A 24079-nucleotide genomic window follows, 5' to 3' on the forward strand; every position below is an offset into this window, starting at 1 on the left:
TCAGTACCTGTTAATCTTCGTATGTTGTTATTATGCTGTGACAATTGAGTACGCTACGTTATTCAATTGAAGAAACGAAGAGACTGGAGAAATTGGTCGGTTTCCGTGATAAACCCTGAATTGCTGATTTTCCCCACGGTTTCGTTCTCTTTGAAGTCATCCGACTGCTTGAACTCGATGGGCGATAACCCATTATGTACTACGTTCCGTATGTAATAGACTGAATACAACTCCCACAAGATGGCCTGCAAATTGTCAATGTTGTCGTCGCTGACAAGTACAAATTTCAATCTTGTAAGCGATTCCAAGTAATGTGCTCTATATGGTCCGATAGTGAAAGACTTGAGGGCATTGGCCACTGCGGTTTCAGCCTCTGATTCCAGGTCTATGAGTTTGGCTGAGATCGTCTTGAGCGAATAGAGTATACCAAATAGCAACTTGGAAGCATTGGAGTCGTTATTCTTATTCACCTGACCTACCCCTGAGGCGTTGGCATGATCCAAATGTGTAAACTCCCTGTTGTAGATGCAATTACAGTGTCTATCGAAGATGTAGAATGAATATATCGTCATGGCAATTATGGTGAAAATTATGAACAGATTGCGTTTCAGATTGAAAAAATAGTTTACAGATGCACACGGGGGGTGGATTCGAACTGCTTAACGTAGAAGGCTGTGCTATCTTGATTGGGGTCCAGACGGTGCTCAACCTCTTTGTAACTTTGGCTTGATGGATGGTGCATCAAAACTCCAAGCTGAACTATCTAGATTTGATTTCAGTGCTCCAGTCTGGATCTACTGCTGTGTGCAGGGTTTATCCGTTAACTATGAGAGTTAACTATGAGAGTTAACTATGCGAGTTCAGACACCATGGTGTGGGATTCTGCTCTGCCAGTTTTGCTCAGATGAAACGGCAGATCACATGAAAATGCCAAATGGCAAGCCCTTCACAACTGCCGTGTGTGTTAGGTGAATCAGCTCGATTCATTCTAACAATTTCTGTGCCATCTATTTATGACATCTTCGCAAGATTCTTTTCAGATTCAGTGCTGCATTCTACGCGCATAACCGCTTTAATCTCATAACCTGGTCGAAACCACCAATGACTAATCGGAACTGCGGAACGCCCAACAAGAAACGTCGAGCCATGACCCCGAATCGTGTTGCCTAACGTTGCACCAAGCTCGTACAGATGAGATCATCCTTATCGCGAGCTCGTATTCGGCTCGCATGAGTCAGCCCACAGCAGTTGGCTAACTTGTGAAAAGTCGCGTGCGCAGGATCACGTGAAAACACCAAATCCAGATTCGTTGCCAGATCGACTACCAGCCGACTTCCAGCACGACACGGCGATGCAACGCTTGCTGGTGTCGAAGCAATGTCCACCAAGGTTGGCTGTGGTGCTCTGGGTCTGTGGAGAAAGTGGATCTAGAAAAGGTGGAGTTGACTCAAAAGTCAACAAGCGCAAAGTGCTGGGAAGCACGGGTGTGGCAGAGGACGTATATCTCCATTGTTGGTAGTCGAGAGTCATCATCTGAGTCCAAAGTCGGCTCAACCGTTGCAGCTGTGGAACAATCCAGATCACTTCGTCATTTCCGAGTATGGAGAACGACTATGGCTAAGACTGGCTCCACGGGCTCTGGTGGTGTCACGTGAGGTGAGCAATATGTGGAGATTTCTTCTTTTGCGTTTCATAACCACCACCACCACAACAAAAACCACCACCACAACCGGAGTGCGGGTTTGTGACATTTTCTGGCTGTGACTAACAGTTTCTGGCATGCTATAAGAGGAAATGGATTTCCTGGCAGAGAGAGAATGGTTACGATGCTGTTATCACAATAAAACACCATCTTCCATCTAGCTAGAGTTCAGCTATAACTTCTTGCTACTGCTACTACTTGCTACTACTTGCTGTCCCAATTGCTCCGACTGAGACTTACTACTTAACGATTGCAAATTACCATAACTACTATAGCTTCTACTGAACTTTTCATAGCCACACATTTGCAATGTCTAATTACACCTACTCCGAGGAAGAAGTCTACGACTACTCCGACTTCGAAGATATCTTCGAGTTCAACATCAACGAGGAAGACCACAGCGAGGTCGCCGAAGTTTCCACGCCAGCCACCTTGCCAGACTCACCTCTCTTGGTGCCACAGCATTTGCGTTTGGAAAAATCTAACTACACCACCAATTTGCTCTACGAATGTGCCTTCTGCAAGCAGTCGGTGTTACACAACCACAATTGCCTAGCCTACGACAGTGAGTTGGACTTGTCTGTCCAGCACAACAACCAGCTCATCCAGTCTAACTACAGAAAGTGGCTTTTCCACAACTCTCCTCCCACCCTGGCTTACTCCAGCCTTGAATCTAGTATTGAGTACTAGCTAGCATATTATTGTTGCATGTCGATTTAGACACAATTCTTATGGGAGTTCTGGGTTAGCATTGGTTTTTTGGGTACGCGGCGGGCGGTTGGTTTGCATTTCATGTTTCATTTCACTTTATTTCAGTTCATTTCATCACTCTTACACTTCATATTTCTAGGTTAGGTTAAAGGTTCATCATACATAATAATACATTTTATTTATTGAAATCACACAAACACGAGTAGCTGTAGAAATTTCACTGGAAAATCTTTTCACTTGTTTCATCAGAGCTGCAGCTGTGCCTGTCGCCTAATGCTTTCCTTGCTCCACAATATCCCAGCTCGGATTATTCCTCGAGCCATGTCCCCAGATCGGGATGTTATTACGTGAGCACGTGAGTTGGGGCACGTGAAAGTGAAAATTTCATCTCCAACCAAGGCTTTCGAGTCGATTGTACTCCACCTTCGGGGTATGTTTTGGTTTCTGTGTCCGTTTTGGGTCTTGTTGCAGCCAGTCGCAGGTCACTCTGTTTTGGTCCGTTCAACCGTGTATTAGAAAGCAAAAGTCACCCAACGCGGCTTTGGGTCATCTCCGACAGAGGACTACCATGCTACCCCATATTTGTCGTCTAGAGTTATAAAGACAGGCAATGCTTACGGGGATAGAGGTTAAGAATAGGGGGTACTGTAGTGAAGAATTGTGTGGATAATTCCATGAAGGCGTGAAAAGGCATAGTGTGTTTGAATTGTATGGACCGTCTGAGTTGGATTTGTGTCGCATTTCTCTACATTTAGCCAGATCAATTATTGATCTCCTACTTCGTACTCATACAGTAGTCTCTTACACAGTGAATGTTAATCGTCTCTATTCAGCATATAGTCTGATAATATACTATTACTAATGATTTTTTCCTGCGAAACAGGCGGTGTCTAGCAGAAAAACCGGAACACCTTATAATACAATGGTTTGGATTGGAAGCTCAATCTCTCTTCAGCAATCTCTTGCTTCAATGCTTCCATGTCAATCTGTCTTCTTCCAGTGTCGATATCTATTTCTTCAGCAGTGAGCCAAAACTTAGTCAATGGCACCTTCAAGAAGATTTTGGCATAGATCTTGTGACATATGTAGAACAAAATCAACACAGGCAACCCCAAGTATATGGTCAAGAAGCTCTCCCAATCTGCTGCGTGGTTGCCTGGTGGGAACAAAGCTGCCCAGAACTGCAATCCCAACACAGTTATGATGCAGATGATGGCATACCACGATACCCACACTGGTGAAGTGTAGACAAGTTCATCCTGAGGAAGTCTGGCTCTGACATTCAAAGCCCTGCGGAATCTCAAGTGGCAGATGTTAATCGACAAATACGTGAACAAGATACTGAGACCAGACAAACTTAAGAGCCAGTTGAAGATCTGAGTCGTTACACTGGGGCCAGGAATTGCTACCAAGAAGGCTAACAATCCAAAGGCAAACTGGACTAGAAGTCCAGCCATTGGTCTACCTCTACGATCTATAAAGTTCAAAATAGAAGGACCCTGTCTCAAGGCTCCAAGTGCACACAAGGCACGAGAAGAGCCATACACACTGGCATTTCCAACTGATACAACAGTGATTATAATCACGATGTTCATGATAGTAGGCAATGCTCTGATGTTTGCGTTTTTGATTGCAATTACAAATGGAGAGGTGTTGATATCAACTCCAATGTTGCCGGCCTTAGTGTTAGTTCCCAACAATCTCTCGTCTGTGTAGGGCACAAGCAAACCAATCATTACAAGCGAACAGATGTAAAAAACAAGAATACGGTAGAAAATCTGCTTTCTGGCGCTGTTGATCGATTTCTTAGGCTGCTTACTTTCTACTGCCGCAAGGGCAAAGATCTCTACCCCAGCGTAGGCAAACGAGGCATTAGCAATGATGTAGCAGCATTGTTTAAATGGCTCCACAGTGTTAAATAACCCTCCTTCTGGTTTATGCCAGTACTTGCCTCCGATGTAGGGTTGTCCAGGGACACCCCCGGTGACTATAATGATGGACAAGATGTTGAAGCCGATGACGGCTATAATTTTGATAATACTGAACAAGGACTCTGCCTCACCGTATCCTTTTACACCGAACAAGTTGATCACTACAATGACTACGTAGAAGATGGCAACATACACAGCCGGATGAACATCTGTATTCCAATAGGAGAATGTCATCGAGACTGCAACAAGTTCTAGAGGCATGGTTACCAACCACTGTAAGGCATAGTTCCAAGCTATAGCGAAGCCACAGGAGGCATCTATGAATAATGTGGTGAATGTGACAAAGGAACCAGCAATAGGAAAAGCAGTTGCTAATTCTGAAAGTGACGACATCGTCGTGAAGGTGATCGAGCCGATAAAGATCCACACCAAGAGCATTCCTAGAGGGCCAGCATGGCTCAAGGACAGAGCCAGACCTATGAAGAGCCCGGTACCGATAGCACCACCAAGGGAGATAAGGGTCAAATGACGAGTTTTCAAGTGCTTTGAAAGGGGCGATGTTGCCGTGACCAAAGCCGCTCTCTCAAGCTCTGTGAGATGTGAATAATCAAATTGTGGGTGGTTGGGGTGAAGGACCAGTTTGTCTGACACAAGGGTGTCTCTGGCTACAAGGTTCAGAACATCGCGATTTTCGATATCGTGGGTCCCCTGATGAGTTCCTGACTCAGTATTGTATATAGGTGGTAAGACGGAGTAGTCGAAGGGCTTGAACGAGTCGATGAAGTCGTAGAACAAGTCCCTGGGATGGTAACTTCTGGAGTAGACGGAGTATTCTGAATACTCCGAGCCGGTATCGGAGGACTGGCCCGATGCTAGTGAAGATACCATGCCCTCCTCGTCTAGTGACGAGGCACGCGGTGAGGTGTGGTAGTCTGTGGGCATTTTCTCTACCATATTGGATGTAGTAACTGTGAATCAGAAATGCGGATGAGAGAAATCGTAAGTTGTGTAGCCGATGGAAAATATTGATGTAGATAGTGGTAGATGCTCAGCTATAATAATGAGCAAGTAGCGTGAGAAGTTGGATGTGGCTGTGAAGTGAAGCAAGGAAAGTAGCGTACGAAAATGAAATAAGTAGTGGCTGGTAAGCACGAGTAGAAGTCGAAAGTGTAGGAGGTATCACGAAGATGTGACGATTTATAGGGATCTTTAATTTGCTAGAAAAGTCTTGGAGTCACACTTGGTATCTGCGGCCACAAAATTCAACTAGTCAAGCGAAAAAAATGAAAACGGTTAGCCCTGATGTCACCTCGATAGCAGATCAGATGACTAAAATGAACGAGCAGAGCTTTGGATGGGAAGAAAGAAAATGATACAAACAGCACGGTGGACGTCTCTGAGTTGAGAAGAGAAAACTATTCTTTTATAATATTTGCATTCTTGCGGTTTATATGGATTTTAAACGGGCCCCAGCTGTCGCTAGAAAGAATATATGTATTTCTCCAGTTGTTCCCACGGCTACGGCTCCCCTAATAAAGTGAAAATTTTCGTAAGGGGGGTTTAGTTTTGTACTGCGATTCTCCCATTGTCCTTTTTAGACGACAATGAGCTGTCCAGGCTTATCAATAGATGATGGCCCCGGCACATACCATGCTGCCACGGTAACCCTATCAAATCTTGGAACATGGACGCATTCTTCCTGTTAGGGCAAAATTGTGTACATAGGCAGGTTGCAAGAAAAGAAGAAGTTACATTGGCTGAGATAAGACTGGAATTTGCATAAGAAGGCATGGCGGGGCAGGACGAAGAAGCTGTCGCTGTTGTTATTCATGAGTATGTAGATATATATGTTTATTCTGGTAGCGAGCTATAGTACCGACTTTAGTTGGAAATACTTCTAAATAGTCACCAGAGTTGAGTCACCAGAGTTGAGTCACCAGTGTTGATCTTTTTGTTGGTAAAATATGTCAAGAAACGTAATCTAAGAAAAACCATTTTAATTGATCTCTGGGCCACCGCTGAACTCGGATCTCACTTGAGAGTCCACTGATACATGTACATGAATCACTAGTATTGGGTAATGGCGTCAAAAGTGTTTCTTAGCTTGGTTTTCTCCGTAGTCTGCTAACTGACCATCTCGGCTAGGAATACCCTGTCCAGCGTTGTACAACTTGGCCACAAATACAACAATACTCTGCTTTACGAACTCACTTCTTGTCATCTTTGCAAGTCCAATCGGTCTCTTGCAACATTTTGGGCCTCTTCACTTTTCTGAGTCAAATGCCATGACAGATTTACAAGCTTTGATTCTATGCTATCGTGTATATTATTACTATTTACATCTCTTGCAAACATAGTGGGAGTTCTCTATTTGTCATTCTTGCCCGTAACAATCTCATAAATAACCTGATTAGTTTCAAACGGATTGTCAATGTACAAGTTGTGTCCTCCCTCACTGATCTTGTAGAAACTGGCAGTTTCCTTGTCTGACTTAGAGTTAATCAAATGCGCTAACTTTTCTCCCGCTTCAGCATTCATGAAATCGAACTGACCATACAACAAGTGGATGGGAAACTTGTTCTTAGGCTGGTTCTTGAAAAAGTCATGAAACTTGTCGTAGAGGGGCCATTTACTCACGGTAGATGGAGTCAATAAATTCTTGATGTAGACATCACTTCTAGACCCCCTGCTGATGGAGTTGTAGAGGTACTCTACAATTAACATCACTTCCTTGGGCGTGCCATAGACCAAGTCATTGCTGCTTTTGAATAATGCTGATGCACCACCTTTCTTCTTGATAAGCTTGTTGATCTTGAGCAACTTGCTTAACCACATTTTATAGTACTGCGAAACTCCCCATGGTCCGAGCCATTTGAGGAACCGTGGCATAAATGGAAGCCAGTAGTACCAACTAAAATTATGTTTAGAGTTAAGAATAGGGATGCGAGTCAAGAACTTGAACGAGGTAGGGTCTACACTAGGTTTGAGCTTGACAACTTTGATTGATTCCGGAACTGAATCTACACTGTCATTCGTCACAGCCTGTGCGTGTCTTTCGACTCCAACAGGAGAAAGCAAAATCAAGTTCTTGAGATTGTCGGGGTACCTGACCGAATACGAAGCTGACCAGTAGCCTCCATATGAATGACCCACCAAGTAGTCTATCTTATCGATGCCAGAAGCTGCCCTCCAATTGTCAAGTGCTGAAGTGTGGTAATGCTCGAGGTCCTTCAATATGGGCCAGTAGTGACTCTGGTATTTCTTGAACTCATTTACGTCTATCTCGTAACCATCTATCAACTTGTAATACTTGTTATACAACTTTTTGGGGTCTGTGGGTATTTGCAGATCGTGGAGTTTGAGCTTTGGAGCTTGGGCGATCCACCACTTGTTGATGAATGGGTTGTTGAGCTTGGGATTTGAAGAGAGTCCAAAAGTCAAATTATCTAGAAAATGAACTTTATAGTTATGCGTTTTGTCATTCTTCAACAAATTGATCACCTGGAAATTACGTGCAAAGCATCCTAAAGAAGCCCCATATCCATGGACAAATACTACGTGTTTGGTGGAAAGACTTGGATCGTGTACGACCAGAAAGCTAACTTCGTTGATATGGTTTCCTTCTTTATCTATCTTGACCTGTTTGTATTCTCTATGGACATCCTTATTTTCTTCCAGATTAGATGGATACATGAGCTCCACCAATTCATGCTGTAATTGGTTGAGTCTTTGTGGTTTAAGCGACCTTTTCCAGATTTTCAAGCATGTTGAGAGTGGAATGGCGCTAATGTTGAGGTGAGTCTCCTTGTAGTCATCAGGTACAGTGAACTTCCTAGCTCTGGCGGCACCTGTGAAAAATCTTACTACGACTCTATTAGGGCATCGCAATCTGGAGATGAGCATCACTGGAAGTGGGGTCAATAGCGGGGCAGCTAAGGGTGGGGCAGTAGCAGTGTCTTGAAAATTGGGCCACGCAATCGCCTCTTTATATAATCTATAACAGTGATGAATAAGGCGTTTTACCACCACTATCAACTTCACGCTCTTTCTGGTTTTGAGCATAAGCCGAGGTCACCTACATTGTGTAGAATTATCCATGGAACCAGAGCCTCACTATGGCTGCTGGCCTGCATGTACACATTCAGTTGCAAAATGATTGGATATTAGATGGTAGGTTGATGAGAAAGTAGGAATAATGGAGGCAGAAGGTGATTGGCAAGGAGTATAGAGTAGTCTGATATCATTGCTGAAACTTTGAGGATAAAAAATGAAGTATTGGATTAAATATGCCACATTGTTGTGTCGGCGTACAAATGAGAAAAACTATATTCATGAAAAAATATTCCTTTTATCACACCCCAAAGCTATCAAAAGCTAAAATTCACCCTGGCCAAATGAAATTATATTATACATCCTCGAACAGTAAGGAAGTCTACAGTAATATCTGAATTCAAAACATTATCGTACCATATATTGCATGTATATCTATAACGATTTTACATCATACTTGCCAGAAGTATAGCTAGTGGAGAATGCTACCTCTGGGATGTTATCTGGATCGACTATCTTTCCAGTCAATTCGTCCTCAAAGTCTTCCACTTCTGCATGCTTTTCGTACCAGCCCTTTTCAAAAGGTCCAAGATTGGGAGCTCCTGCAACTGGGAAGAAATAGCACAATAAGTAGTACAATACGTAGGAAGAAATGAATCCAACGAAAAAGTTCAACTGATACACTTTGGTAGCACCAATAGGAACTTTGTGGGTTTCTGTAGCCCCTACGAAACCGACAATATTGGGCAAGATACCTCCGACGTATGCGACAAAAGCTCTCAAGTTGATACCAAGAGCATTGTATTTGTAGATAGATGGAGCGGAAGACCCAGGAGCTGTCATGGAGTATAAGTGAGTCAAGAAAAGACGACCTCTTCTAACATGGTAGTAATCACAAGAAACGACACCAGCAATAGACGAAAGGAAAACAGAGTACGCAGATAAATACGTAGTGAACATGGACGAAGAGGAAGTTAATTTCCAAGGACACACAGCAAGAGCAATAGCAGCACATAAGTAACTACCTCTTCTGATACTCATGAATCTGGGCATAATGGCTGTGACATCGGTACCGAAAGAGAGAGAATTAGCAGAGATATTTGTTCCTAATTGAGCCAAGGCAAAGGCAAGACCAAGTAAGAACACACCAGCTCTGTTTCCAGAAGTGTAGTTATCTAAAAATCTGCTCAAGACATCCAATGGAGACCAGTAGGTTTCACCATACATGTTCAGCGAAGCAGAAGTGACCAAAATACCGATCAAGGAAGTTAATGAGAAACATGTAGGAATGGAAATGGTGTAGACCAAGTACTTCATGCTCCAAGAAGGCTTTGTGGAGAAACGAGAGAAATCTGGAGCATTGACAATCAAGGTAGCAAAGTTAGCCAAAGAGTTCATGGTAGAAGCGACAAAGGCCCAGCCTAATTTACTTCCACTAACAGTAGCTGGTTGATGTACGACAGGACCAATGCCACCTGCCTTAACAATAGTCCACACCAAAAAGGCAATACCAGCTACTGGGACTACGTAGGCTTTGACTGTGAACAAATGTCTAACCTTATGAGGAGGGAACCAGAGAAATGGCAAAGAAAACAACCAGAATAAGAAAAAACACAAGAATTTGAAAGTAGTTAAATCTTTATCTTTAATTCCATTGGGCATAGTCTTGTCGAGGTTTTGACCAAAAATAGCTCTCAACATGACTTCGACACAGGGTCCAGCAACTGAACATTGAACAGCATACCACACAGCAGACATAACCACACGGTTAATGACTGGCCAGAGCGAACCATAGATACCAAAAGAGGATCTAATGGAAACGGGAAAAGAAATATGATAAAACAAACCAACTCTAGAAGCCTGCGATACAAAGATACCAGTGAAAGTATATCCGATCCAAACGGATATCCACGTCTGCCACCAGTTCATACCACCCTGCTGAATACCAGTTGCTGCAATCTGCCAAGTATTTATGTTGAAAGAATCAGCAACCCAGAAAAAGACATAGTTGTACCAAGCCCATTGTCTTCTTTCAGCTTCCACTGGACGCAAATCGTAGTTGTATAAGAACATTTGAGAATGGGTCAAGTCACCTTTGGGCTGGACTTCGAGTTTTCTCACCAATCTTTGCCAGAAGGTCAACTCATCGTATTCGGTATAGCTATCCTCCACAGAGCCTCTCTCTTCAGAGACTACGGTATTGATCTTTTCAACTTTTGAATCCATTTTGCTGTGATTGCTAGTAACTATTTACAGATCGGAGTTTATCACAAGGAAGAGAGAGCAGGCTCTAATATATATGCTCTGGAAACTGTTCCCTGTGTTCTATTAGGAAAGATAAAGATACAGAGGACAAGAAAGCAAAAAGTGAAGAGAAATAAACGGGCCCGAAATCAAGTTGTGAACTTTTCACATAATAAAATTTTCAGACTCTTGACATTATGCATCTCGAAATCGTTATCAGCTACTTCTCCCAATAGGGAAGGTGCACGGCTCAGCACCAGATATAATTCGCTGATTAGCTAAATGAGGTGGACCAAAAGGGCGATCCTTTTTGTGGCATTCTTTTTCCAACAGGTGAATTAGTGAATATAATTGCATTCTTGTATAGATTATAACAATGGAAAATTGTTTTAAATTGGCAAAATGCCACTAATTGACCATGGCCACAAGCGAATAAAAATTTTTGAGGTGAAAAATTAGCGGAACTGAAAAATCGGAGCGAAAAATCGGTGAAGTGAAACTTCGAACTGAAAAGCTTTATTAGACAATGAATCAGATTTGTCTTATCAACATTGTTCTGAGTTGGTTTGGAAGATCTTCGCTAACAGATCTCAACGTGTAATTTAGCATAGTTGGACATTGCAAACGAAATGTATCGTTTTGGTGAATAGAGGTCTTTGGATCTACAAAAGGTTAATTTAACTCAATGAATTAATCAAAGAATTTTCAATAGAGGAATAGAAATGATAAGGATAGCCCAAGAGTTTTCAATACATCCTTCTAATCTGCCACAGCTCGTTGATGCTGTTGTAGAATTTTTATTAGCTTATCAGATGTAAATGTAATACTAAAGCTCAGAGATATTTTCTTGTGATGATTGAAACTTTCTGTTGGAGCTCTCTTAACATATGCTATTCTTTCCTAGATATACCTCGCTAACCATAAAAGGGGTAATTCATAATCTTTTTGCTGTAGACATCAACTGTCTAAACCATGCTAGAAGAGACCAGAGTTTTCGATATTGTCCTTTGAACGTCGCAGGGAGTCTGTTCATAGTGGAATGAAAGGGAATTATTGTTTATTGTCTAGTCAAGATCCCTGAATCGTTATTATTTGTTTTCATACCACCTATTTTCTCCACTTTCTCTTTTCATAGAACCAGTATTAATTACTTTGTTAGGACAAGTTAGCCGTAGATCGCTGTATTGTCTTGCCGTTCCTGTTACTGGGGGTTTTGATTTCCTTATCATTATAAATTGAAACTCAGCCCCCCTGCACAATCTCACTTTTCGCAACTCCAACCCCAACCCCAACCCCAACTGGTGAAGAAATACGATCAACCCCTGTTTAATAAAAGTCGGCGAAACTGTCTGCAAGGACCTAACTGTATCTATACGATATTGTAATCCTGTTTGTGTGTATAGAAAGGATTCCACGCATAAGTTAAGAAATTGCGCTCCTTGTGCTAATGTCTTTTGATTAGTTAGATAAACAGAAACACATTGGAAAGAAGTATTACATAATATTTCAGTACTTTTGTTAAGCTTATTATCTTCACTGATGTAATGAATCACATAAAATTACATCAAGTCATACTCTTTGTATACAAATATCCATAAAGAATGTAACCCTTTGTGATTGAGTGCAATTTTGGCTTATAGACAGAAATACCACAACTTTCCAACTTCTTGTACAAATAATGGATCCAATTGATAGAATGAGCCCATCCCTCGATACAGCGTTGTAGGTGATTATCAGGTTGTAGAATCAATTTTAAATGGAAGTTGCAGCCACATTTAATCTAGAGGAAGAAGATTTCTACTAAATCCTGCACTTGGAAATGTCATAGCCTCACACGTGACAACCGTTATGCCTCATAACTATACCACCCCACTGATTCTCTATTAGTAGTGAAATGGAATCAAGGTTTCTTCAGTAGAAGCTTTCAATCAACCAACTAAGAACATTGAACGAGTCATTTCAAACCTTTCAAACCTCTCAAACGCTACAGGTTTAAGTTATCCACCAAAAAAGGCTTTTCATGGAGATCCTAAGTCCACTGTATCGCGGAGTAGCCAATGGATACTATCACAGTTCCAGCACGAACAAAACGATCGACAATACAACCACCAATCCCAATTCTAATACTCGCTATGGCTCGGTGTCAACTACCGGGTCAGGTGGCTCTCGCAAGCTCAGTGCCATCGACCCCAACGAGTTCATCACTTATGTAATTCCGGACTTCAATGCTGTGCGATATTTCCAGAAAGCATTTATAGCCTCCGGAGAATTCCATTTGCTCGAAGAGCTGACCATATATGGTTTTGACATATACTTGGTGGAGAAATGGGTGAACGAACGTAAGATAGGCACCGTAATCTCGACTTTCACAGGCAACATGCTGTCCAAGGTCAGCGTAATGCGCTTCACCATTTTCAAGAAACAGTCCAAGTACTACCCGTTGCGGTTCCAGGAGTACCTAAACGAATTGTTACTCAACCACTCCAAGATTAAACATATGGACGAGAAAGATTCTAACCGTATGAATACTGTAGACGAAGACACCCGGAGTTTAGCCCTGCATGAGAGCCAGCCAGCGACACTAGCTACTTCTGACTTTTCTACAAACGAAGTCTGTTTTGTCACCAGCTTAACGTCTTTGCCCTCAGATCTTAACTTGGTGCCAATTGCACTGGGCGACTCTCGGTCAATCGAAACAGACTTTGCAGTAAACTCTGACTTGAAGAAGTTGCAATGCACAGGTCGCTCCTCTTCGCTATTGGCCGATAAGTTGTCTGATGCCAACGAAGACAAGTTCAGACAAATGTACAAGATATATAACTTCAATATTCCCGTGAAGTTCGCAATTAGAGAACTTGTGAATGTCATCCAGATCTGCTTGTTCTACTTCGACTTACTAGATCCTAAGTATTGTGACGGATTGCTCTGTAACAAAACGGAAGAAGCCATTCTCAACTGGTGGAACTTGATTGGTTTACCCCATTTCAACGTTAAGCCAAATCCAAAACATGGCATATTGCATTCTAGAACCGTAGCTGCCATCATCAGCTTGGTGCTCAGTATAAAGATGAGACTACACATTATTGGTGGATGTGATGTTCCCAAAGATCCGTTTGATTTCGAAAACTTTATGCTTTCCATTGGTCAATTTCAAAAACAGTACAAGTTGGAGAAACGTCGTAAACTCGATTTGGAGACCTTGAACAAACTTTTCACAATCACAAATGCCAAACTCATACCAGACAAATCTGGCTCTAATAGCAAACAATACCATAGCCCGGAAAACAGCTATGATTTTCAGGACAACTTCTATGAATTGACTGATTCTACATCGAATGTCACTATTCCAAGACTCAGTTTGAGTTCGCCTATTCAGCATAGGAAAAACAAAAGCTACTACGGCATGGAGTTGAAGAAGCTCACCAATGTCGTCAAGAGCACAGTCCTGGATCGTATCAACATCTCAAACAGGGACGCGGACGAGCCTGCTGGTGGAGGAAGATTCAGAAACAGAATAGCCAAACTAGCTGATAGTGCAACACCTTTGGATGTAGAAACATTGGATTTAGAATTCTTGGTGAAAACTCATTTGACTGGGAAAACGCTTATTAGATTATTCCGCGGTGTAGGTGGTGCCACAGCTGCCTCACAGACTTCCAGTATTGATCACAGTTCATCTCAAATACATCTTCACCATGATCACAGTCATGGCAGTCATAGTGCTCACCTTGATAGACGTGGTAACACGGTTTTAGCCGATGATATCGCAAGCAGGCAGTATGAGTTTGTTAGTCTACGTGATAGAATCAGCCAGACTCAGCCATCGTCGTCCTCACAGATTTCTGACTTATCAAGGTACTCCAGGGGTCTTACGAAAGTCAAGCTTGGTATTCAAAATAGAAGAAACTTGTTGTCGTCCTACAATTCAAATCTATGGAAGAATTCCAGTTATGCTCAGCAGGGATCAACTAGAAGGGATTCGCATAGTTCAATTGAATCGAAGAAGCCATCTCTAATATCCAATACGATCGTGGATTCTTTACTTCAGATTCCCACCGAGTCGTTATCGGATTTAAGCAAAACTAGTTCCAGTAACAACGGATTTGAGCCAACAGAAGAGGACGAAAGTCTTGATGGTCCTAGTCCGATGTTGAGATTTCTGAGAAATTTGAACAGACGTAATTCTTTTCCTTTCTTGTTGAACAAGCATGAAGCAAATCTTAACTTACTTGTGCTAACCAAGAAGGACAATGTTATAAAACCTGTACTAGTTGAGGAATCACATAAACTACGCAAAAGTGCTAGCTGTTCTCAGATCGAAAACTATTTGTTACAAAAGGGAGACATCACTCTCGACACGCTCGATACATTCAGCGATAGTTACATCCTGAGCATTGGAAACTTGATGAAATATGACAACTTGAAGAAGTCTTTTGGTGACGATTCACCATTGCAAGAACTGGGATTAGTTCTGAACACCAACATCCAGAGATCGTACCAGTTGCTCAATCTTGAGCTCAAGAAATTGAACAATGTTCACCATCAAATGAATGCCAACAAGGTGAAGGTAGTCGACGAGGATCTCATTGGCCATTTGAAGTACGATGTCCATGGTTTGACAACGACTATTGATCGTTTATGCTACGAGACCAGAATAGTGGTGAAGAGAATCAACGAGCTAGATGAAAACTGCAAGTTGATGAACGTAAAGTTGAATGACCAAAGCAGAGGCAAGTTAAATAAGATAGTGGAGAGTTTGGTCAATCTGAGAAGATTTCAAGAAGTATTCACACCGGCAGAACAATCCGATCTTATATCAAAGTTGGGAGGTTCTGTCGAGCCCCTCCCTAGTGATACCAATAAGAATCAAACTTTCTTTAGCAACATGTTTGAGAGCTTTGTCATCTTTATATTTGAATTATTTAGCTATCTTTCCCAGCTCTTCAAGTTTGATCGTGCCAACATGAACTTGGAGCGTATCAGGCAATCATGGGTCAAGCTTGATCCAGATAGAGAGTTGATCAAGCTGGCTTATACAATGATTGGACGAGAACCTGCTCGTGACAGTGTAGCTTCGATCGAAACATTGCCATCTCTCAGTGGTTAGCTGAGAACATACAGGTATCATAATAATGATTAAATATACAAAGTATCATGAGTCGTAAATTAAATGTACTGATCTAATAGTATACAATACCTTCACTATTGTGATCAATATTCTAGATGATATAAGTGAGCTTGGTGAATAGGTTTACTTAGCTATAGCAGATTCTTCAAATTTGTGGACCATTTCATTCAAACGAGATACCAACATATTCAAATCAGACTGATACTGGGGCGATACCATGGTATTGTTCGTTTCCTCTGAGATTTCAGTGAACTCCTTTAAGTGTTCCTGGACCTTATGCATACCAGTATATAAGTCAAACAAGTTTGTGTCTAGCTGGTCAATTGTGGGTTGGAGGATGTTTTCTGCATAATTTTCGAACCTTTTTTTGGCGTACTCCTCTTCTTCTCTTCGAATGGAGTCTTTTGACTGAAGATATTCCTTTACAGTCTCTACGATATCCTCATTCTGGTCGATAAGTTCTAGCAACTTTTCACCTATGAAGTCGTGTCTTTGTAGTTCTAGAACCATATCCAATCTATCTTTTTCGAGCTGCCGTATCAAAAGCTCCTCTTGTTCTTCTATTGGCTTTCCATTCAAATCATCTGGAAAGTCGACTTGCGTATCTTTGATAAATTCTTCATACTTTTCTTTGTCTACAAGTTTCTCAGTGAGTGTTTGGATGTTGTTGATTCGTTCGGCCGAGTCTGCAAGACCTGACGTTAGTCCATGAAGAAGCGTGGAGATTGCCTGGATCTCGTCAAAAGGTTTGTCCATTGCGTGGAAGTTGGGAAATAGAGGTAGCAATTGAAGAATCTAAGGAATAGTAAATAGACTGTAGATAAAGCAACACAATTCTGTTGGTACTCCAGAAAGTGGTTAATACACGGCTAAGTATTTCAAGTTGAAAGGCAAGAGTGGAGACCGAGGATGAACAGGTGGTAAGTATGAAAGAAAGACATATATTTCGTCCTGTGACTGTTAAAATGCTGATGTATTCTAGGAGAGTATATTACTTTAGTAAAAGAAGAGTTTTATACATTAAGTGGGAGCCTATACAAAATATGCCTAACTAAAATGTCTCTGCATACTGTCACATCAGTAGGTGGGAGGTGCATATAATATTTCATTTGATACAAGATAGAGTTAGTATGGCTAGGATATCCATCTCCCCAGTACTTCCGCAATACGTCTATTTCGCTTCTACCAATCCTCTTTTGCTCCCCTCGTTGAGCCATTTGACTTGAACTAAGCAGCCTTCGGAGTGGTCTCAGCAGAAAATTTCAGCCGAAATTCGAAATTCCTCGAGAAGCACAGTTTGAACCCTTCTGGTTCTTCTCGAATCCCGGTTGATTTTCTATACCTTCATTCAAAGATGTGGTCAATTGTTCATATTTATTAAGGGAGATAGTTGTTAGAGTATAAGTTCTTGCCATAGCTAAAAAGATGTCTAGTAGGTATCCATCCTAATCAAAGAACTTCAATTCCAATAGACAGCCTGCTGGAATAATTATTCTAAGCTATTTGTACGTCTTGCATTCATTTGGATCTATGAACAACGACTGGATTCTCAACCATTCACACTTCGAAAACAGACCTTTTTCTGCTGCTCAAAGCTCAAAGAACATTTGAGAGTGGAACTTCGATAAGGGTCTTAGTATCTAAGATGTACAATATATAACAATTTTTAACCTAGAGCTGAATATCCAGAAATTCTTACCCCTTACTTAATTCTAGATTCGATCAGTTCATGATCGACTCTTATAGGATCGACTCAACCTGACCAATGCTTTAGATTAAAGCGAAGCTGTCAAACTTACATCTGATCCTGTAGATAGCATCACTTATACGAGCATTAGGCATAGTGCTTTGGCTGCGAATTCTCAAGGACCTTTTTCAGTACGCAAACAATATTTTGAAACGAGTCCAGTTTATCAAATTGCCTTCTTCTCAGTTCTATTAACTTTTAACTCATAATGCTATGCTGGGATTATCCATCAAAAAAAGCAAAAGTATAATGATATCTATGAATATTGAGGAATCATTTATTTCTTCGTAGCATAAGAGGGTTAAACAATGGAACACGTATCCATGAATCAAATTTCTAATGTTTAGAACATAGGTCTATATATTGAAGAAATTAGAGAAAGAATTGTAATCTTTCTTACTCTATCACAGAGATTTGTTCATCTTCAGAATAGTCTACATCAGCAAGGGAGATAGTCTTATCATCCAAATTGAACACAATGTACGCATGTCTCATAAAGTCAACTCCAAAGGTTCCCTGATCAAAACTTGATGGAGCAGTAGTCAGGATCTTCAAACCACACTGAACTCCTTCGTCAGTATCTTTAGAAAAGATAAACGTGCTCAAAGGAACCTGGATTTCTTTCTTACCATCAAAGTTGAAAATCATAGAATTGTTGCTCTCTAACAAATAACACGGAACTTTGTACGCTCCAAAGGTCCAGTCGAATTGAAGATCTTCCCCAGGACCCAATATTGAAAGGATGTCTTGAAAGATATCACTTCTAAACAAAGTAACATCGGAACTAGTGTCGAAATTGTATGGGACTCCGATGGGAACTTCATTTTCGTCTCTCTTCAAATTCATGACCTGTTCAAGAATTTGTCTCTTCTTATTGTTGGAACTATTTTGCTCTTGACTTAATTGGTTGTACATAGATGTCAAAGTTTGTATTAATTGTTGAAGAGTGTTCAACAACTGCAAGGCTGTATTGTAATAGTCAATCCATGCCTCATTACTGGAATTGTTGCTAGAAGCAACAGTACTATCTGTATTAGCACTATTGGTTCCAGCCGGCTTGGTATAAGCAACATTTGCACTAGCGGCCCTGGAAGAACTTATTTTGGGACTGGCCAAGGTCTTCGTATAGTACACGGTGGTTTTGCTAGTGCTTCCTGTAACGGTATAATAGGAAGTTTCGATGACTTCAGTGTAGTAGGAGACATAAGCAGTAGAAAGAGTAGAAACAACATATGTGGCACTTCCAGTAACGGTTTGCCTACCAGTAATAGTTGAGGGAACCAATGTACTGGAAGAACCTACACTGGAAGAACCTTTGGAACTGGGCAAAGTTATGGAACTGGATGAAATTCTTGAACCAGAACCTGTTTGGTCAGCTGAAGATTGGCAAGTAGTATCCACTGCACCATAAGTACTAGAAGATGATAATTTAGTGCTTGATAGTTCCAAGGAGGAAAGTTTCGTGGGAGAGATCAATTTTGAAGAGCTTGAACTTGGACCTGGACCCTCAGAACAGGAGCCATTGATGCAGATTTTGACTGAAGTTAGGTTTATTTGCAAATCATTGTAGTCACCGTTCTCAGGAACAATATCAAAAGATACTAAATCTCCCTTGTATTTTGCATGGTCAATTCCCCCAAACAAAATAGAACCAGCATCAGCAGCATCATCAGTGACATATAAGGAATAAGCAGACTTTTTGACATAACCACGTTGTTTCATCAAAGTGGGTATATTCGCATATTTCACAGTTGCAGCTTCTTTGTTCTCAAAGGAAAGACCCAAAGTACCAATAACAGAGCCTGATTGATTGGCTACAGCAAATGTTGCATTCTCCAATACCAATCCGTTTCCAAAATCAATGGTGTCCTGTCCATAAATATTGTGGTAATCTGCTTGATCATCCACTAGCTGGTAATTGAACGCAGTATTATTAGTTTGCCAAGTCGACGACCCATCAATGCTGAAGGTTCCATATTGGGCACATGCGTCATTATAGCATGCCAAAGAATCTGGACTAAGAACCCATAAATCCGATAGGTTAGTGTCTAGTTCTACTGCAATTGGTACCGGAGGAGTACCAACAGTGATATTAACAACATAATAACCCCCAGAAGTTTTATCTAATTCAACAATATTATTCGTCGCTTCCCTGGGTGCTAATGTACTGAGACTTTTTGCAATCTCCCGAGCACCCTTCTTGATTTGAACAGGAAGCTTTACAAAGCCTTCTGCAATCACCAACTGTAGCCATGCGAGCAACGCGACAGAAAGAAAAACCTTCATAATTCAATTGTCAATACTTAGTCCAATAAAATTTTAAGCTGCACTGCAATTTGTCTCTTCTTTATATCCTTATTAATTGTCCAGCCAAGTTCAAATGCTAAGGGTTCAAATTGCTGCAGCATGCGAACTCTCGTGTAGCAAAATGTTTGTGAGGCGTGCTGCCATTAGAAAGTTTATTAAATACTCACCTCAACACCACCTTCCAAAGATATATTAATTGCATGATATTTACAAGATAAGGCGAGAACATAAATGACAGCCAGACTTTGTTACAGAAATGTTTTTCTACGAGTTCTGTATTCTAAAAAAGAAATTGCAAGTACTCTATTAACGGATTACAATACCTGAGAACCACTCATAATGCGGGAAAAGTTTGACACATTATGCACAGAAGATGAAGTCTGAGTGTTGCACTTTTTAGTTGCAATCAGACTACTATATTTGAGGGTAATTAAGGGGTCACAATGAGGCATCGCCCACGAAATTATGGGTGCCTCTCACATACATATTTGAAGGCAGCTATTGATCAACACGATTCTATAAACCGAGAAGGTAATCAAATGAACTAACATGGAATATTCCCGTGGTGTGGTTAATAAAGTTGGAGTTATTTTGAAAATTCCATTGAGAGTCAAAAAAATAAACTGTACCTGCATTACAAATTAGCCAACCTTAGACCACTTCAGAATGCAAACGAGTCCCCTGATAATTAGAAACTGAAAGAATACAGAGATACGAACATAATAATAATCGAAAATGAGTCCAACAATAACACAAAAGAAAATACTTAATTGTTAAGTGAACTATATCCTCTGTCCTTTGATTTTTCGGGATAAGAATCAGACATTTTTAGACAAGAGAATATCTCATGTCATAATAATTTTCTGGAGTCGTGGCTAGTTGCACATCATACAAGGCATTTGATGACCTCTGACACAATTAAATACAGCAATCCGACATTAATTGGGAAGTTGACTATTTGAAGAGCGTAGTTTGAAGAGTTCTGTTAGAGAGAATAATGACCAGTTTTGCATCCTCACAAAACCAGTAATCTCATCAATGGGGCTCAATTGTGTTCAAACTAGTACGAGTTTTTGCAGTCTATTTCACGTTCACAATAGTTTAAACACACCATGGTTCTTCTATGACTAGGTCCCCATATCTTACTCATGCTTGAATGCTCCATACTTACTGTATAACAGTTCCTGCACCTCAGCCAATTGCTAAAGATACACTCCAAGATTTACAGACACACTCAACGCCGGGTAACCTTCTTAACACGTCTCACACAGTACAACCAAATCTGTACAGCCAAATTCTGGCTTTTTCAGACGTTGTCAGCACTCCGCTAGGAACACAAGCATTCGTTGTCTATCTTGATACCTGGATTAAAACGTGATTGTGTTGTAGCAAACAGAGTACACATCACACGGTAATCCAACTCCATAAGAATCTAACTCCACAACAACCTTGGAATTCTAGATTTTTGATTGAGATCAAATTAGTTTAGGATTAGTTCAGTCGTTTAGGATTCTTCTAGACTTCATTTGATTATTCACTTGATCAACATCTGTTGGACTTCGTCTATCGCATTCTATAGTCACTATTGACATCGACTCCTTGTTGTTGGTATAGTTATTCTAGAATTGTTGATACCTTTGACTTTTCAATTTCCATAACAATATCATTTTTCACTGTTCAACATGGTCACTATTGGCAATGCCCACAACGACTTGATCCACGACGCCGTCTTGGACTACTATGGCAAGAGATTGGCCACATGCTCGTCAGACAAGTCGATCAACATTTTTGACATCGACGGTACTGAAAGCTACAAGCTTGTATCTACTTTAACTGGCCATGACGGTCCCGTATGGCAAGTGTCGTGGGCCCATCCGAAGTTTGGCTCTATTTTAGCCTCATGCTCTTTCGACGGTAAGGCGCTTATCTGGAAGGAACAGCCCGAAACTCAACAATGGTCCATTATTGCCGAACATAGTGTTCACCAGGCTAGTGTCAACTCCGTCAGCTGGGCACCTCACGAATTGGGAGCAGTTTTGTTGTGTGCTTCTTCTGACGGTAAAGTCTCTGTAGTTGACTTTAACGATGATGGCACGACTTCTCACGTCGTTTTTGATGCCCATGCCATTGGTGCCAACTCGGCACTGTGGGCTCCTCTCTCGTCGACTCCATCTCCCAACCAAAAGGACGCTGCGTCTTTGAAACAACAGCGTAGATTCGTCACGTGCGGCTCTGACAACTTGGCTAAGATCTGGAAGTATGACGCTGCAAACAACACTTACGTCGAAGAAGCACGTCTTGAGGGCCATACCGACTGGGTTCGTGATGTTGCCTGGTCTCCTTCGATGTTGGTCCGCACTTATATAGCCACTGCATCGCAGGATAGAACTGTCTTGATCTGGACGCAGGACAAAGCTGGAAAGTGGCAGAAACAGCTCTTGACCGAGGATAAGTTCCCTGATGTGTGTTGGAGATGCTCATGGTCGTTATCGGGTAACATTTTGGCTGTATCTGGTGGAGACAACAAGGTCAGCTTGTGGAAGGAAAACCTCCAAGGCAAATGGGAGTCTGCTGGTGAAGTGGTTCAGTAGAAATTGTTTGAGAACCAAAATGTTTCATTTCTCATCAGAAGGGCAATCGTTGTATTCAATAGGTTCTAGAAATTTATTTTCTTGACAAAAAAGTTTGACAAGCCAATAGGTATGAAAATTGATATTTGTCATGTCGTCATGGAGTTGAGTCCTATCATTTTGTCATGGTCGTTTCAAGAATTTGCACTTCTTATCTACTTTGTCTACTGTATCCTCCTGATATCTATTACTCTAATTTTGTACATTATATACATAAGCATCCTAGAAGAATCTTTACTTTAAGTGTAGTCTGTCTTACTTCTACAACTCGTTGATAGTAGCTTCGATAATCTTCTGAACATCCTTAGAAGCTTCATTGGCAGCTTGCAAAACCTCATCATGACTGGCCATGCCTTCGTCCAAAGGTTTGGGGTTTTCGTCAAAAACACTAGGAGGTTTATCACCAACACCAGCATTAGTGATCAACGATAAGGCCAACACTTTCAAGCCACTATGACGAGCTACAATTACTTCGGGAACAGTGGACATACCTACCGCATCACCACCCAAGCTGCGGATCATTCTGACTTCAGCTCTGCTTTCAAAAGTAGGGCCCGAGGCGAAGAAGTAAGTACCCTCATGAATGTTTCTGGTAATGCCCAAATCCTTGTGGGCCTTAGTGTAGAACAATTTTCTCAAGTCGTAGTCGTAGGCATCCGAAAGAGGCTGGAATCTGGGTCCAAAGTCTGCCAAGTTGGGACCTCTCAATGCGTGCCAGCCTGCCAAACCTGGAAAGTTGATATGGTCTTCAATGAGCATAAGGTCACCAGGTACAAACTTGGCATTGACTCCTCCTGCAGCATTGGTCACTACAACAGTGGAAACGTCCAACTTCTTTGCCAAACGGATAGGGAATGTTGTTTCCTGGAAGGTATATCCCTCATAGAAATGTAAACGGCCGACCATACACATTACTGGAACTTTGTTGACACCAATAAGCCCGAATACCAACTTTCCAGCATGGCCAGGAACAGTAGAGGTCTTGAATCCGGGAATGTCTGAGTACGAGATCTCGATCTTAGATTCTGAATGCAAGACATCGACAATGCCTCCTAAACCAGAGCCACAGATAATCATCACTCTAGGCTTGGATAAGGCTGAATCGGAAGACAAGAGTTTTTGGACTTTAGAGGTTGCCTTGTCTAACAAGTCGAGGTATTCCTGAGGTGGAAGATCAGACATGTTGGTGCTTATGAATATGATTGTGAAGGTGTATGGAATACGAGAACGTTTATGTTATGAATATCTTAACTTCTATATGATCTTCTATATGAATATGCAATTAATATGAAAAACTGATATGTGAAAATGGAACCAGAATGAACTCTGCGATTTCAACGCTTAAATATACTCGCAAGCTTCTATCTCAAAAAGTGCGAATTATTCAGAGAAATAATCGCAGCTAAATTCCAAATCGATCTGGAAATCCAACCCGAAATTCTCATCCATATTCGCATTCAAATCTCTCGAGTTTAGATGTAATCTCTATATACACATGGACTCTTCATTATCTCCTCCTTTCTTCGCCTTATATGTATAGGGCGTCACGTGAAGCTTTCTCCGGCAAACCGTCAATCGTTCTATAGTACCTCGACCGGCATGCCGGTTCGTACTTCTCAGCGTTTCCAG

The 24079-nt window shown here is 41.3% G+C and overlaps 9 protein-coding genes across 9 annotated transcripts; 3 read left to right on the top strand and 6 right to left on the bottom strand. All coding sequences in view use genetic code 12, as the record gives it.

Annotated features, from left to right (window-relative positions):
• Positions 1 to 62: 62 nt before the first annotated feature.
• Positions 63 to 572, bottom strand: PICST_41434 (Sybindin-like protein; the record flags this gene model as incomplete). The annotated part of the gene is made up of 1 exon (XM_001382923.1): positions 63 to 572. The coding sequence occupies one exon, from the start codon at positions 570 to 572 to the stop codon at positions 63 to 65; it is 510 nt and encodes a 169-aa protein (XP_001382960.2).
• Positions 573 to 2011: 1439 nt separating this feature from the next.
• Positions 2012 to 2392, top strand: PICST_29725 (predicted protein; the record flags this gene model as incomplete). Its single annotated transcript, XM_001382382.1, has 1 exon — positions 2012 to 2392. One exon carries the CDS (start codon positions 2012 to 2014, stop codon positions 2390 to 2392), a length of 381 nt encoding a protein of 126 aa, XP_001382419.2.
• A 911-nt stretch (positions 2393 to 3303) lies between these two features.
• Positions 3304 to 5232, bottom strand: GAP1.7 (general amino acid permease; the record flags this gene model as incomplete). The annotated part of the gene is made up of 2 exons (XM_001382924.1): positions 3304 to 5005; positions 5069 to 5232. 2 exons carry the CDS (start codon positions 5230 to 5232, stop codon positions 3304 to 3306), a joined length of 1866 nt encoding a protein of 621 aa, XP_001382961.2.
• Positions 5233 to 6711: 1479 nt separating this feature from the next.
• PICST_29727 (predicted protein) lies at positions 6712 to 8247 on the bottom strand (the record flags this gene model as incomplete). The annotated part of the gene is made up of 1 exon (XM_001382925.1): positions 6712 to 8247. The coding sequence occupies one exon, from the start codon at positions 8245 to 8247 to the stop codon at positions 6712 to 6714; it is 1536 nt and encodes a 511-aa protein (XP_001382962.2).
• Positions 8248 to 8829: 582 nt separating this feature from the next.
• DAL4.3 (allantoin permease) lies at positions 8830 to 10620 on the bottom strand (the record flags this gene model as incomplete). Its single annotated transcript, XM_001382926.1, has 1 exon — positions 8830 to 10620. One exon carries the CDS (start codon positions 10618 to 10620, stop codon positions 8830 to 8832), a length of 1791 nt encoding a protein of 596 aa, XP_001382963.2.
• A 2203-nt stretch (positions 10621 to 12823) lies between these two features.
• PICST_55651 (part of protein complex with Sin3p and Stb1p) lies at positions 12824 to 15745 on the top strand (the record flags this gene model as incomplete). Its single annotated transcript, XM_001382383.1, has 1 exon — positions 12824 to 15745. A coding segment is annotated over one exon (2922 nt), but the record flags the coding sequence as incomplete, so codon positions are not given.
• A 144-nt stretch (positions 15746 to 15889) lies between these two features.
• On the bottom strand, positions 15890 to 16522 carry PICST_29730 (predicted protein; the record flags this gene model as incomplete). Its single annotated transcript, XM_001382927.1, has 1 exon — positions 15890 to 16522. The coding sequence occupies one exon, from the start codon at positions 16520 to 16522 to the stop codon at positions 15890 to 15892; it is 633 nt and encodes a 210-aa protein (XP_001382964.1).
• Positions 16523 to 17909: 1387 nt separating this feature from the next.
• On the bottom strand, positions 17910 to 19799 carry PICST_40413 (secreted aspartyl proteinase 7; the record flags this gene model as incomplete). Its single annotated transcript, XM_001382928.1, has 2 exons — positions 17910 to 18229; positions 18872 to 19799. 2 exons carry the CDS (start codon positions 19797 to 19799, stop codon positions 17910 to 17912), a joined length of 1248 nt encoding a protein of 415 aa, XP_001382965.2.
• A 1613-nt stretch (positions 19800 to 21412) lies between these two features.
• PICST_76043 (protein transport factor) lies at positions 21413 to 23912 on the top strand. Its single transcript, XM_001382384.1, has one exon. It carries the CDS (start codon positions 21503 to 21505, stop codon positions 22409 to 22411), a length of 909 nt encoding a protein of 302 aa, XP_001382421.2. The 5' UTR covers positions 21413 to 21502; the 3' UTR covers positions 22412 to 23912.
• Positions 23913 to 24079: the final 167 nt, after the last annotated feature.

The sequence above is a fragment of the Scheffersomyces stipitis genome, chromosome 2 (assembly GCF_000209165.1).
Source record: "Scheffersomyces stipitis CBS 6054 chromosome 2, complete sequence".
Taxonomy (NCBI): Eukaryota; Fungi; Ascomycota; class Pichiomycetes; order Serinales; family Debaryomycetaceae; genus Scheffersomyces; species Scheffersomyces stipitis.